The 16,622-nt window shown below is 39.9% G+C and overlaps 1 protein-coding gene across 1 annotated transcript in view; it reads left to right on the top strand.

Annotated features, from left to right (window-relative positions):
* The window catches only part of LOC134354260 (serine/threonine-protein kinase BRSK2-like), a 1,028,846-nt gene that overhangs the window by 849,435 nt on the left and 162,789 nt on the right, over positions 1-16,622 (top strand). Inside the window, 1 exon segment of the mRNA XM_063063164.1 lies at positions 6,598-6,666. Coding sequence (XP_062919234.1) covers positions 6,598-6,666 — 69 coding nt within the window.

Here is a 16,622-nt window from a genome sequence, read left to right as displayed (position 1 = left end):
CTTTAGAAGTCACCCATATCAATGTGGAATGAAATTACCAATATCTCAGCCCACTTATAATATTTTACAGCAAACAAAAGTTTTTAAACACTTTTCCTAAAAGCCAAATTACGTGCCAATGATGTGGCTTTGAGCTCATATTCTATGGATTAAACTTTCCAGATTACTTCCCTGTAACATTCCTGATTGCATCATTGCAACTTTTCAATTTCTGGCATCCATGCTCTATGCCATTCCGTGTCATTATCCTGGTGGAATATATGAAAGATTATCTCTGAAGTTTAAGCAATAATCCAATGAATGAACATTCATGTCATTGAACGTATTTGAATCAAGTTGTTGGACTGCCTTCCAGGTCTCACAGCATCACCTACTTGTAGGGATGCCAGCTCAGGTCAGCACTGCAAGGAGTCTGAGCAGCATAGTTTAGGAAGGTGAGGGCTGGAACATTACAGAGAGCTCAGCCCCACAGTATAAGCACTCAGGATCAGACTGCAGTGAGCTAATAGGTTGGCAACTGAGGTTAGGCATGAACTTTAAATAGAGTGCCAACATACAGGAAAGGCAATAACCGCCAGCAATTATGGATGTGATTCCCTGCATGGCTGAGGAAAATCTGCCCCAATTCATGCCAGATCTTTACTGGAATTTAACAAAACTCTACAGTTCTGCAAAAGTAAGTAGTACAGGCAATTTTATATCATTTTAAATATCATTAAGTTAAATAACAAAGACTTTTATACTTGAAGCAATATTTTAGAAAGAACAGTAGTACAGCAAGCATTCAAAATTGTAAATAACTATTTTCACCTTAGAAATAATAAAAAAAACAAAAAATATAATACTAAAGGATGAGATCCCATTAGCTATGGCTTTTTGGCCAAAGTGATGACTGTATTTTGAAGCTACTAATTTAAATTAAGAAGGCTAAAGGAACAGAAAAGAGGAGCTAAGGGTGATTAGAATTGTACAGAAACAGGCACTTTAACCTACCTTATTTATGCTAACCTTTTTGTTCATTTACACTAATCCCATTGTCCCACATTGGGATGGTATCCTTTTAAACCTTGCCCATTTAAGTATCTGTCTAAATGCCTCCTCAGCATAGTAATGTATCTGATTTCAGCAGGTGTTCTAATGTACAGAAACAAACTACAACAAATTCAGAGTGTATCACATTATAGCACACCTAGTACTCACTTGCAAGGGAAACTACCTCCAGGGATTATGTTGGAGAACAGCTTCGATCTTGTATCTCAAAGCACTTTTAACAGAGAACAGTAATTAGGTTGCTGTATTCCATAACATTCTTCTATTACCTTGTTCTGATATCTGTTGTTCAGAAGCTGCTTACCACTGTTGTCAAAACATCCACTGTCATAAAAAATATACAGCTTCCTCTCATAACACACACACACACACCCATAAAACACATGTAAGCTCCCATCTAAACCAGCAAAGCACCTTAGGATTTCGTAAGTTCCATTTTGTCACATTGTCTTTTACAAAAGTTACAAATTCATAAAGACTTCCGGATTACAGATATATTGCCGCAGAACTATAGGCTTGAACCACTAGCTCTCTCCACTTCCCAACATTCTTCCAAGCCCGACAATTTATTGTATTTGTCCTACCCTGACCTGCCTTCCCAAAATGCATCATCACACACTAGTTGGGATTATTTTCTATTTTCCATTGCTCCACCCAACTAAATCCCGCTGTCTGTTGTTGCCTTAGACAACCTGCCTCACTGTTCACAACTCCACCAATTTTTGTGTCATCCCTAAATGTAATATTCATACTTTTTACATTCATATCCAAGTTATTATTATATATCACAAACTGCAAAGGTTCCAACACTGGTCACTGGTCATTGGAATCCCAGTCTTAAAAATATGCTTCCACTGCTGCCTTCTGCCACATATCATCAAGCCAGTTTTGAATCTAATTAGCCAGATTACCTTGGATCACTCCAGACAGACCAGGCCTTAACTGTCTGGACCAGCCTACCATGAAAAGCCAACAGTGCTTAGGTCTTCCATGATTATGAGCTGTTACAGTGTTAAATTTTCACTCAAAACAGGCAATATAATATTATTTCTCATCTCCAGTTAGATTTGACTTATTAGAGACTAGACCCACATGGAAGCCAGATAAGGATAGGATGGTGGCCTATTTCACAGAACAGCATTAATGTATCAGGCAGGTTTTTATGACAGCCCAGAATCTTGCCTGCTGCTTTTTTTTGTGTGTGCCAACTGATAAATCACCAGTTGTAATGAATTAAATTTCACAACTTGCCATGCTGGGATCTGAACTGTCAGTCACTGGCTATCTAGTTTATTATTGTAAGCACTGGACCACTATACCCATTTTATATTGAACAAGAATGGTGCAAGAAATGTTTTGGCATATAATTGAAAAAATAGCACTAGGTGAGTCATATCATAGTGAATTTTTGGCAGCTCATCTATCATCGTCACTATAAATATACTTGTTCATTGGATCTGCATAGCTTTGAAGATATACAAGAGCCACCAACCAAGTTAGAGGCTGTCTCCCATATATCTATTGGATCAGCATGAATTCTATAAAGCTGATCAACACCTCATTCTCATTTACTACATCTCTACAGCACTCTGTGCCTTGAAATCCACAACTTTTCTGGGAAGGATCTTCCAGGTTTCCAGTTATTTCTATATAGAGAATATATTTCCTAATTTCACTCTTTAAAAGGCTTATCATAACTTCCTTTCTATCTATTTGATTGTATGTCTATAATTTTAAGCACATCAGTTAAATCAACATTCAGCCTTCCAAATTCAAGTGAATACAAACTAAATTAACACAATTTGCCTTTTAAGTACTGTCTTAATACCGATAAATCTATTTTATACTCCTTTTAAGGTCAATATATCGTTGCTGCTGTTTGATTTATAAAACTGATCATGGTTCTGTCCAAGTGGGGCAAAATTCCTTTTTTGTATGGAACCATCTTGTTAATTGTTTCTTGTGCCTGTGTTCTAGTTTATTTTTAAGTAGTTTGTGTCCACAAATAGCCAAGTTTCTTCATTTCTGCATGATTCCTAATCTAGGTTGAAGAAAAAAAACTGGCAAATCCCTTTCAGGGCCATGTTTTTACAAATTTCCAAATTTCCAGATGTTACAAAAATTGGTAATGCATTAAACAGTGTGGAGGATGGTAATAATTTTTTTGGAGATATAGACAGGCTAATGGTAAGGTTGGATATGTGGCAGATGAAATGTAATGCTGAGAAAAACAAAACATTGCGTTTTGATTGCAAGAATGCAGAGGAAATTTAAATGCAGAAGCACAATTCTAAATAGTGCTCAAGAAAAAAGATCTGCGAGCACGTGCATGCCTGTTAAAAGTGACAGGTTGACTAAGTCATTTAAAAAAACATCTGGGATCTAGGACTCCATACTGTTTATAGTTTAGAGTACAATAACAAAGATGTCCTGATGAATCTTTATGTAGCATCATTGTAGCCATTACTGGAGTATTTGTGCCCAGTTTTGGTTGATGTTTCAATTATGAGTAAGCCCTATAGAGACTGGAGCTGCAGATGTAAAAGGTTTTGATTCAGCATAACAAGCAGGTATTCTGAAGTATCTCTTTTAGAGACACTCCGGAAAATTCTGGAGAATCTCCTCAAACTCAAAGTATATCAGGTTTTTATATTCGTAATAACATAAATGTCAGCAGATGTTCAAATGCAATTTTGATAGCTACAAAGACATAGTTAACATCAATATCTTGGCTTCAACAAATGATTCCTCTCACTATCTCTTTTGCTGAATATTCACAGATAAATACACAAATAAAGCAATTGAATTTCATGGTGAATTCAGAATAAAAAATGTTTTTGGGTTACTTGAATCAGCGTAAGTGCAGCTGGCTCCTATCATGTGGGTGTTCTACAGCTGCCTGGAAGATAGATTAAAATTGTCAAGATTCAAGGAGACTCATTTTGTTATATAAGTATGTTTAACTCTGACAGCATCCAAACATTCCAGAATGGTCTTTCAGGTACATCTCTGTTGTCTAGCAAAGGGCAACTATGAGCCACTGAAACCTTCCTTTTGGTGACCTTGCCATAGAAGGTTAGACATGGAACATAGACCATAGACGAGTACAGAATAGGAACAAGCCTCTGGCCCACAATGTTGTGCCAAACCAATTAAATCTGTAATCAAATAGCCAACTAAACTAATCTCTTCTGCCTACACAACATCCATATCCTTCCTCTTTCCTCACATTCATGTGCCTGTCAAACCATCTCTTAGAAGTCCATAATGTATCTGCCTCTATCACCACCCCAGAAAGTACACTCCAGGCAGCAAAACTCTTTTTATAAAAAATGTTGCCCCTCACATTTCCTTTGAAATGCCCCCCCCCACCTTAACTACATATAATCATATAACAGTTACAACACGGAAACAGGCCATCTCGGCCCCCTTATAAGAATATAAGAAATTGGAGCAGGAGGAATCGGTCATCCAGCCCATAAAGCCTGCCCCGTCATTCAATAAGATCATGGCTGATCTGACCATGGATTCATCTCCACCTACCTGTCTTTTCCCCATAATCCTTAATTCCCCAATTATGCAAAAATCTGTCCAACCTTGTCTTAAATATATTTACTGAGGTAGCCTCCACTGCTTCATTGGGCAGAAAATTCCACAGATTTACCACTCCTTGGGAAAAGCAATTCTTCCTCGTCTCCATCCCAAATTTACTCCCCCAAATCCTGAGGCTGTGACCCCAGTTCGAGTCCCATCCACCGGTGGAATCCCTCTAGCAACGAAGGCCAATGTACCACTTGGCTTCTTGATAGTCTACTGCACCTGCAAACCAACCTTTAGCAATTCATAATTTTGTGATTCTTTTAACATTCGAAACACCAGATATGCTTTTCAACCCTAGGAAAGAGATACTGCTTGTCTACCCCATCTATGCCTCTCATAATCTTACAAACCTCAATTACATCTCCCCTCAGCCTTTGACCCTCTAGAGAATACAGCCCATGTCATTATAGCACATGTCCTCCAATTCAGGTAGAGTTCTGGTAAATTTCTTCTGTGTCCTCTCCGAAGATTCAACATCCTTCTGATAATGAAGGGACCAGAACTGTATGCAATACTCCAGATGCTGCCTAACTAGAGCTCTATAAAGCAGCCACATGACTTCCTGACTTTTAAACTCAATGCCTCATCTAATAAAGGCAAGCATGCCATATGCCTTTTTAACCACTCTATCATCCTGTGTAGCTACTTTCAAGGAGCTATGAACTTGGACTGTAAGATCCATCTGCTCCTCAACACTGCTAAGGGTCTTGCCCTTAACAGTATACTGTCTCTTTCCTTTGGCCTATATGTATTGTTACGTACCCCGTAACTGGGTTGCCAAACCAGCAGAAATGGATCATTCAGTTGGAGTCTGGATTACTAGAACTTAGAAAGTTTTATTAAAGAAACAAGCAACACAGTACTCTAATCAAAAGGATAATGAATGCAACAGTTCAGCAATGGTAAACATACATGTACACAGAATTAAGATAACAGGATCAATCAAGCTCTATCGTTGTCTAGGGGTAAATGACCAGTTTCAAAGTGACGCAAAGTTCAGTTCAATTTAGTTCAGTTCAGTTCGCAGTAATCGTTGCCGTGGCGATGGACAGTGGGGGGAAGGAGAGAGAGAGCAAAACGAATGAATATTCAAGGCTTCCACACACAGACCTTCACAGTCAGCTTTTGGGCGAATCCTTTGTGATGTCATCTGAGGTCACCGACCGTGACCCCTCCATTTCCAGATACGATCGTTTCTCTGCGGTGAACCCAGCACCCAGGCAAGGGTGGACACACACCAGGTTCCCGCCGACCGTGCCTTTCCACCCTGTGCGTCTATGGCCCGGTACTTCCCACTGACTTGTGAGAGACGCACCGCTTCCAGGGTCTTGTTATCTCGGGTGTCGTGTGTGTCCTGCCTTAGCGAACCTGTCCCTTTTTATCCCCCTGCTGGGGTATCGCCTGTCCATCACTTCAAACAGTTCAGGGTTCAAAGGGGGAACCGCTCTTGACAGCTCTCTCCTTCTGTTACTCTCTCTCCCGTCCCTTCATTACACATCTCCAAATGCTGCTCCATTGTTTTCCTTATCTCTCTCTCTCCTGAAGACAGGTGGCAGACCAACTGCTGATCCCACTGGTGCTAGCACAGGACAGCTACATCTTAATCTATGTGTATTCTTGTCACAGTATATATTAAAAACAGCAAAGGTCCCAGTACAGATCACTGCAGAACACCACCAGCACAGACCTTCAGCTAGAATAGGTCCCTTCATCCCTCTACTTCTATGGGTAAGCCAGTTCTGAATCCAAGCAGCCAATTCAGCATGGATCCCATGTATCTGAAGTTGGAGCTCCAGTACTTTGCACAGAAAAACAGATCAATGAACTAGATGATAATGATGCAGAAAATTAAACAGTCATCAATGTGGATTTGTAACAGGATTTCTCGTTTTTGATTGCTGAGTAACTCTGAACAAAATCATTAATTGAAAGATGTGTTCAATTTAGGGAGAGAAATATGATGGTCGTAAAGCAGACGTTTGGAGCTGTGGTGTCATCCTTTTCGCACTCTTGGTGGTAAGTCTTTAAAATTTTTACTTTGGAAAATGTTGAAAGATTTTTCGAGCACAAAAGAAAATTATATTTTTATGTGTTGGTTTAATGTACTTTCAACTACTTCCTTCCATTTCTTCTCCTGGAATTAATGGTGATTTTATGCAGTTCATTTTTTGAAGTTATTCTGTTGCGAAGATGTGCTGCTATGCAGCAAAGCAGCGGTGAGTACAGTACCCAGAGGGTTTGATTTGACAACATTATCAGTTGTCTCCATATCAGATTGTCTGCACACGTAGAGATGTTGATGGATTTATCTGGCTCTGGGTAATCTATCAGATATCTTCAGCAATTAAAGTGAGATGATGCTGTGCTTTTTAGGTGTGCTGACTAAACTGGAATCCAGTCAAGTGCTGGGGCCTTCACAAAATAATTCCAAAGGAACCACTTGACCAGTAGTTTTTACACTCAATATACCATGTGCCTCTTACAAAGACAACTTGGTGTTTAGCTGCAAAGATTCAATTTCTGATGAGTGAAAGAAATTTCTATAGAAGTAGAAATTCCATTTATAGTTGTATTTAATTCAGTGAAAGCATTTTATTATATTTTTGAAGTTCTGTTAAGTCAAAGTATATACTATACATCACTTGAAGTGAGAATTCATATCTTAGTGCATTGAGTTATACTTGGTGCTGAGGTGACTGATCAGGCCAGTATAGAACCTGCTGACTCTTCTACATGGGACAGGACAGGATACCTAACAGGATGGGTAGATAGGTGGCTTGTTCCACTGTTTTATCCCAGGCTGGGCCATGAACTTGAGGATCTTAACACTAATAGAGAATGTGTCCAGGGAATCGTGGGAGCCAGTGTGATGTTGAATATTGTTTGAGGATGTTTTCAGGACTTCCTTGATTTTTTTTTTATTCCGCTCACCTGGTAAATCTCTTCACATGGCAGAGTTTAAAATTGAGTTTTAATTCCCATTCCCATTCCCGTTCTGACACGTTGGTCCATGGCCTCCTCTTGTGCCAAAGTGAAGCCTCTGTCTGGGTAGCCTCCAACCTAATGATATAAATATGGATTTATCCTTCCATAAACACATTCCCCACCACCACCACCACCACCACCACTATTCCCTACTCTGTCCTTTTACCTCTTCTCACTTCCTATTACTTCCCCCTGGGTCCACTCCTCCTTCTCTTTCTCCTATGTTCCACTCCTAGTAGATTCCTTCTATGTAGGGCATGCAGGTACAGCAGGCGGTGAAAAAGGCGAATGGTATGCTGGCATTCATAGCAAGAGGATTCGAGTACAGGAGCAGGCAGGTACTACTGCAGTTATACAAGGCCTTGGTGAGACCACACCTGGAGTATTGTGTGCAGTTTTGGTCCCCTAATCTGAGGAAACACATTCTTGCCATAGAGGGAGTACAAAGAAGGTTCACCAGATTGATTCCTGGGATGGCAAGACTTTTATATGATGAAAGGCTGGATCAACTAGGCTTATACTCTCTGGAATTTAGAAGATTGAGGGGGGTTCTTATTGAAACGTATAAAATTCTGAAGAGATTGGACAGGCTAGATGTAGAAAGATTGTTCCCGATGTTGGGGAAGTCCAGAACGAGGGGTCACAGTTTAAGGATAAAGGGGAAGCCTTTTAGGACTAAGATGAGGAAAAACTTCTTCACACAGAGAGTGGTGAATCTGTGGAATTCTCTGCCACAGGAAACAGTTGAGGCCAGTTCATTGGCTATATTTAAGAGGGAGTTAGATATGGCCCTTGTGGCTAAAGGGATCAGAGGGTATGGAGAGAAGGCAGGTACAGGGTTCTGAGTTGGATGATCAGCCATGATCATACTGAATGACAGTGCAGGCTTGAAGGGCCGAATGGCCTACTCCTGCACCTATTTTCTATGTTTCTATGTTTCTCCAGCCCTGACCTTTCCCACCCACCTGGCTTCCCCTCCCCCACCTTTTTATTCTGGCATCTTACCCCATCCCTCGCAGTCCTGAAGAAAGGTCTCGGCCCAAAACTTTGGTTATCCGTTCATTTCCGTAAATGCTGCCTTTCCCGCTGAATTCCTCTAACATTTTGTGTGTGTTGCTGTGGACTTCCAGCATCTGCAGACTTTCTTGTGTTTTTGAATGAGAGCATCTTCTTCGGGAGACCTGTGTCATGCATACAAATTATATGCTCAACAGAGGGAACTGGGTGTGATTATAGCCTCAGTGTTCTGCATGTTGTGTTGGATGAGGTTGCTAATGTTAGTTCACTTACCCTGCCGGTGGATTTGGAGAGTTTTGCAGAGGCAGTGATGGTGATGCCTTCCCAGTGCTTTGATCTGGTTGCTATAGTGGTTTGTTTCAGAAGTACATTGGAGGGCAAGTATCAGTGTTGCCTGGTACACCATGCGTATTGTGACAGTCGAGGTTTGTGCTGGCACACTGATGCTGATGGGAATATCTTTGCCTGAAGTAAACAAAGGCCTCCATGATTTAGAAGTGCTCCACCTTTTAAAGGGCCCCGTTATAGATGTATCTCACACTAAGTGGAGGCAGATTAGTAATGGTCCTTTGTCTTTCAGATGTGGGGTCTAAGTCCTGTCCTCTTATATGTTTCATTGAACAAATTATCATTTAGGAAACCTGGACATAAACAGAAACTGCAGCACAGAGGCACAGCTAGTAGAACTAGTAGCTTACTGCACCAGAGACTAGAGTTCAATCCTGACCTTGAGTTCTGTCTGTGTGGAGTTTGCAGGTTCTCCCTGGGTTATATGGGTTTCTTTGATATAATGGAAAACGTGCGGATTGATAGGTTAATTGGCTATTGGAGATTGCCCCTTATGCGCAGGTGAGTGGAATTGAGCAGAATTTGGGGAGAATAAAACAATGGGATTAACGTGGAATAAATTCAAAGAGGTGTTTGATGGTCAGCCTGGACTCAGTGGACTGAAGGGCCTGTTTCTGTGCTGTACCTCTCGATGGCTCTGTAACTCTCTGACTCAAACTCAGCCAGTCGAGCAGCGTCTGGATGAGAGAAATAGAAACCACTTCATGTTCTGGGTCACAGATTCGTCCTTGGAGCTAATTAGGAGCTTGGCTCTGAACGTACGGCATATGTCTGCAAGTGGCTTCGGCACGCTGCCGCCCAGCTGACGAGGTTGTTTGATCTTTGTTTGGACTTGAGTTGATGCTATTTGAACAGTCTCTCGTTTGGTTGCTTGACTAAGATCAGTTCAGCTGTAAACGCACATTTGGATTGTGGTTTACATAAAGTCTCTGTAAGATTTCTGTCAAATTGGTCACATCTTATAAATCGGTCTGCTACCTGTGCCAGATACCAGACATCCCACCCTGCAAAAACTCAATTCAGGGAGGTAGCACCATCAATTTGCAGGAGACTTCCCGGAGAGGTGGGATGTCTGCGATAGAGTAGCTCCTTAGCAGCTGGCCAGCTAGTTTAAATAACGTTAGCTATGCTAATGAATGAATGACACCTTTTAAACTCACCTCAACATGTCTTTTACAGTCTTAACCCACCATGGACAATAGAAAAGTCACTGTTGCAAACAGTGCAGCGAGCAACACTGTCATTATTTTGACCCCTATTAGGCAGAGGTACACTTTAGGGTAGTCTGGGGTGACGTACGTTTTATATTTTCTCTTTTTTGGAACTCTCTGCTACTGTGACTTTTTTTGGAACTCTCTCGCTCTCTCTCTCGTTCGTGGTCGCTCTCACTCGCTGTCTGGCTCTTGCTCTCGCTTGCTCGCTCTTGCTCTCGCTCTCGCTCTTGCTGTCGCGCGCTCACTCTTGCTCTCGCTCTCTCGCGGTTGCTCTCACTCGCGCTCCCTCTCTCGCTCTTGCTCTCACTCTCACGCGCTCGCTCTCGCGGTCGCTCTCACTCGCGCTTGCTCTCTCGCTCTTGCTCTCGCGCGCTCACTCTCTCACGGTCGCTCTCACTCGCGCTTTCTTTCTTGTTCTTGCGCTCACTCTCTCGCTCTTTCTCGCGCGTTCTTTCTCTCTCGCTCTCAAAAAAAATCAATTTCCGGGACATTGTATATAATTTGCGGGCATCAGGGAGCCACTATTGATATGCGGGAGACTCCCGGAAGTTCCGGGAGAGGTGGGATGTCTGCAGATACTCTTCTGGATTTCATGAGACTGGTAACGCACTTCATTTTCATAGTGACCTCTCATGTGTTCTGAAAAGCATCCTGTGTTGTCATAAGAGCCAGGCATAAAAGTTGACTTAATTTTCATGTTTTCATTTTGTCGCATTGCTGGCCTGCATCAAGCTTGGTCTGACTCTAGAGCAGTTCACAGCCAGAAATATGCTCACAAGTTACTTTAGGGCATTTGGATTGTCTTATTGTTGCATTTGCAACTGTGAGGTGAAAACATAGAAGCCTAAAATATAAGATAAAAGCAGGACCTCTTGAAAATGTTTATAGCATTGGCAGTTTTTTTTTCCATATGATCCAACATTCCTTCATGCCTTTGCATTCCAAAAAAAAAAATCACTGAAGAGTTAAAATGTTTTACATTCTTAATTCCTGTTCTGGATTTCTCATGATATACTTGTCAGTCTAATCTGCCGTGGAATGTCATCTGTTAATCCTTAGCCTTATCACCGTTTATACTGTTGGAATGCATCAGTTTCCACTAATTATAACCAAATATGAAATTAATCAAGATTGGTACCAAGGCTTAGATTTCTGTGACTGATCATAAATATTGGCAAATGGTTTAGAACTTTGGAATATCTTAAGGTCTTGCTGTGGAGGAAAATAAATTACGAACCATATGGCCTATTCTCAGTTTGAACAGCACTACTCTGTCTTTCCAGATCATCAGTCCCTTTTCTTTGCCAGCTCTATCTTCTTGATTTTGCTAACAGTAACAGATATTTCAATGCATATTCATAGCACTTGTAAAATGCAGTTAAATCTAAATTGCCTTATCAGCCTCTCCTTTAAATCTGCTTGCTTTATTCACACAAAAAAAAACAATTGTTGATGGTTGTGTCAAATATGATGTTGAGATTCATTTAATCTATATTCCCTGCAAACTTTAAATATCTGCTCTTGGAATATTTTCAGTTATTTTAAACAGAAGAGTCAAATTTCCAAACATGGAAGACAGCAGTATCTTAAAAATAGATTGATAATTCTTACCAAGTTGGTAATTTCTCCTGAAAAATGCACACCATTTTCATTTTCCTTTTGCTATTGTTGAGCTGCAGAAAAATAGTGTAGATGTTCCATTACATTTTGGAACTATGATGAACTTAATTATGTTAAACGTATTATACGTCACAAGAACATATGATTTGACATTTTCGAACAGCTATTTTTCTTTCATCATTATTCAATATGGGTCATGATCTTTGCCTCTTTTCATTTGACATTCATTACACAGGGGTTGTCTTTGATCAGAAACCTTTTATTTATATCCAGCATTAATCATGGCCCAAGGACGAATTGCTACACACAGCAACCTGCATTTAATGCTTGATCTTAACCTGAAGAATTAGTTCAAAAATTCAGAGAGTTTTCTGGTTATTTCTTAATGTTGTAAAGCCCCACTGGGCTACAGTAATTTGAGAGATTGATTTAAAACTCATATTAAAAACATAAATTAATTGAATTCTTAAAGATTGTTTTCTTTAGATATTTGACTAGTAGATGGTGGAAGAGCATGAAGGAACCAGAATGTGAGCCATTCATCACAGGATACCTAGTCCTGACCTGGAGTGTTTATGTAGCTGGTTAGTCTCTGGTTAGCGATGATCACCACAATCTTCCCAGGGAATTGATGGTGGTGATCTCACAGAAGATGTTTTGACTATCTCATATTGATGGTGCATAGCACAAGTAGAATATAAATTAATTGTCTCTGATTGAATTCTGTAAAAGGTCTTACTGCACACACGGGAGGGTTTTTCACTTTCTGAGGAGCTGTGAAAGGAATTGAACATTGTGCACCATCAGCAAACATTCCACTTTTGGGTTTATAGGAGAGAGGAGGTCATTGATGAGTTTACTGAAGATGAATAGAACCAGTTCTGTAACTCCAACTTCCACTCACTCCATCTACACATCCCGCTGCCTTGGGAAACCAACTAATATAATCAAGGAGACCTCCAACCCTTGTCATTCTCTCTTCTCTCCCGTCAGGCAGAAGATACAAAAGTTTGAAATCACATCCACAAGTCGCAAGGACAGTTTCTATCCTACTGCTAAGAGTGGGATAACCAAAGATTTCATAACTGATAGCAGACGTCTCACGTGCTGAAAGTCAACTTTGATCTCCCAATCTACCTTGTCAAGGCCTTTGCATTTTCTCGAAAGCTGCAAATCTACACGCTGCAGTTTTTGTTTCTTTTTACTGACTTGATGTACTTGTACATGGCATGATCAGCCTGGGTGCATAAAAAACAAAAAGCACTTGACTATATCTCAGTACTGTATCAACAATAAACCAATATCAATAGCTGCCAATGATCAGTTTTCCCTCATTTTCCATTAATTTCAATTCTACCTGCACTCTTTGCTACCACACCCAATTAACTCTCAGTCTCTCAAACTCAGCTGCATGTTCCATGATGAGACAAGCTGGTGATGAGGCCCAGAGCATAGTGGTCCTGGCAAAACCCAAGATGAATATTAGTGATCTGATTATTACTAAGCAAGAACAGTTTTAAAGCACTGTCAATGACACCTTCCATCAATGAAGATTGAGATTAATGTGACAGTAATTGTCCAAAGTACATTTGTCATGCTTTTTGTAGACAAAGATTATCAAAGATTCAAAAAAACTTTATTGTCATTCTAACCGTACATCAGCTCTGCAGGGCAGAATGAGAGCATTTCCCAGGAGCAGTGCAATCATAACATAACAAATGCAACACTAAATAATAAACATAACAATAAATAGTAAAATACAACAGTGGCAGTTAAAATCAAGTTATAAGTGTCCAGTGCAAGTTAAAAGTGTCCAAAGCAGAGTCAGGTAGAGCAGCTATTTAGCAGTCTGACTGCCTGTGGGAGGAAGCTGTTTAGAAGCCTTGTGGTTTTAGTTTTGATGCTCCTGTAACGTTTGCCTGATGGTAGAAGAACAAACAGTTCATGGAGAGGGTGTGAGGGGTCTTTAATGATGTACCGTGTCTTCTGGAGGCATCGACTCTGAAAGAGGTCTGGAAGAGGACAAGGTAAACTTGAGCAATTTTCCATTTTGTCAGGTAGATGCCAGTACTTTTACTGTATCAGGACAGCTTGGCTGTAGACACTGAACGGTTCTTTAGCGTCACAGTTAAGATGTTACCTGATTTCTTGGCCTTTGCTGCATTCAATAGTTTCAGCAATTCCTGATATCTCATGGAGTGAATTGAACCGGTGAAGATCAATGGAGGGAGGCTTCAGAAGAGACAGAGATTGTCGATCCATAACGCTCTTCTATCTCAGTGCAAATGTTTCAGCATTGTCCTTGGGACTAACTGTATGTGCTGTGTCTCTCTTTGTGGTGGATGAGATACTCCCGGAGCATTGACGGTTCATTTGTCCATCTCTATTTAGGATTGTATATGGTAGGACAGCAGAGCTTTGAACTTTGTTCTTGGTTATGGGCCAGTTAAGCACTAAAGGGAAGATTAATTAGTACGGTAGATTCCATTTATTTGGATACATCAGGCCCAATGAAGTGGCTGCCCCAATTTGCCAAAGTTTCACGAAAACAGTTGAAAAGGTATGAAAAAGACAAGCTATCATTCAACTGAATAACAAATTATGTATTTAAATGAAATAGAGAACGAAGTTGAACACTACCGCACTACTATAAAGCTATATATTAGTTCCTAATAGTTAGTGATGGAGGAATTCATGCAGTATACACTGCCGTTTTTTTTGGTTGACTGTAAATGAACAAAATCAGCACAGACGTGTTAGTGGACAGTAATAGACAGATAATGGACTGCGTTTCTGCAACACTTTTGAAGATTGCATCCTCAAAATCTTCATTTTCATTATAACATTCAAGATGATTGTTGATACCTTCAAATTCTTTGTAATTCCTAACTTGTTGAAGGATTGAAATCATTTCATTTTCACTCCCAGCCATGTTTGACATCTCTAAGCCAAAATGCTTGAAACCACAGTGAGCGAAACGGTTCTGAATTGTCTTACTGCTTATTTTTCGCCAATTGACAGTGACAAAAATCACTGCTCTTTTTGAACATAAACACGCACACCTGAGGCGATTTAAAACTGTTCACACTACGCATGTTGTAATGTCTAATGGGCCACACAAGTTAGAAACCATTCAGAACAGTGGCATGGTGACCCAAATAAACGAAGGGAATCTCAGCAATTTTTCAATTAGTTTTTGTTCTTTAAGAGTTATCTCAAATATCCGGCTGCCCCGATTACACAATGGCCCACTGTACAGACTTGAAATTTCAAATTTTTGCTAGTTTTGCAGTTCATTTTTGATGCTGGCTTCTGTTTGTTTTTTTGGATTTTATATGAATATTTAACATTTTTTGCAATGTTTGAAATATTTTTTTTCAATTTTTTCAAAAATGGAGCATGGATTTCTTTTAACGGAGCATAAGACAACTAAATATTTTTGCCTTTAATTGAAACATCCTTAAGAGTTCATCGGGAAAACATTTAAAGTAGAACACAAAAAGAAACTCAATACTGTGTATTTTCAAAGATCAAACAAGGCACTTTAGTGTCTAGTCAGGTTCCACTGGATGGGGGTTCTTTCATCTGTGATATAAGTTGAATATTAATAATCACCAGCCCTTAAAATTGCATTTGCCATTATTTTGTATATTGAAATATTGAAGCTGACTTGGTTTATCCAGAATATTTGCTGTAGGAAACAGACCAGCCAACGACGATTAAAATCACATTTTCATATTTTTTTTGATAATTGTATGGAAGTATTTTTAAGTAATATGAAAATTTTTGAAGATCACATTTTGTGAAGCAGAAATGCCAGTATTGAAGCACTGCTCCCAGCTTGTACTGCCATTCAGCCAGAGTCATTTCTGAGAGATTGTGTAGATCAGCTGAACTGGAGAGCAAAGAACCCTGAGCTGGTCATAGCATCAAATTGCTACAAAAAAAAAGTGAGGAAGAATGAGTATTATTGGATATCAAGGCAATGTGATTTTTCTTCCTTATCGATGCTAGCTAATATTTACATTTGCCTTTGAGATTGACATTTATGAAGACCCACCACTCTGTCGATGTGGAATTAGAGCAAATTATTTGATGAAACAGATGGTGGAATACAGAAGTCAGATATGGAGTTAGAAATCTAACTGTATTTGAGTCTTAAACAAAGCAGAAATAAAGTTCAGAAGCATGAAGAATAATTCCACTAAAACAGAGGGAAAAGGTTGTAAACACGAGGAATTCTGCAGATGCTGGATGCGGCGGAGATGGAGGAATTGCGAGAAGGGTCAGTCCTGACGAAGGGTCTTGGCCCGAAATGTAGACTGTACCTCTTCCTGGAGATGCTGTCTGGCCTGCTGCATTCATCAACAACTTTGAAGGAAAAGATTGTGATGGAGAGAGAAGTTATACCCAGCACTTTAGCCATAGCTAATAAGTCTATTTCTACAAAGTGGGCCTTATCATTGCATTCTGAGTTTTGGGCCACGTTCATAAAAGTTCACTAAAAGAGAGTATTGACTTAGCTGTGTATGGATGAAGTTGGCCTCATAATGTCTGTCACGGAGACCCTGACTGGTGAGGAAAAGTTGGACAGCATCTTTTATCAATTAAATCATAAAGAAAGTTTGTTTTAAGCATTTATTGATTGTAATTATGATGTAAAAAGGACTTCTTGTGCCACATCAAATTAAACCAACTTCTCATGATGATTAATCTGACACAATATATAGGATAATTCAGGGTTAAAAATTGGTACCATCTCAATATACCATCATTTACATCGGTGGT

This window comes from Mobula hypostoma, chromosome 11 (genome assembly GCF_963921235.1).
Source record: "Mobula hypostoma chromosome 11, sMobHyp1.1, whole genome shotgun sequence".
Classification (NCBI taxonomy): Eukaryota; Metazoa; Chordata; class Chondrichthyes; order Myliobatiformes; family Myliobatidae; genus Mobula; species Mobula hypostoma.
The sequence above is the reverse complement of the archived record's forward strand: the minus strand, read 5'-3'. Positions and strand labels throughout refer to the sequence as shown.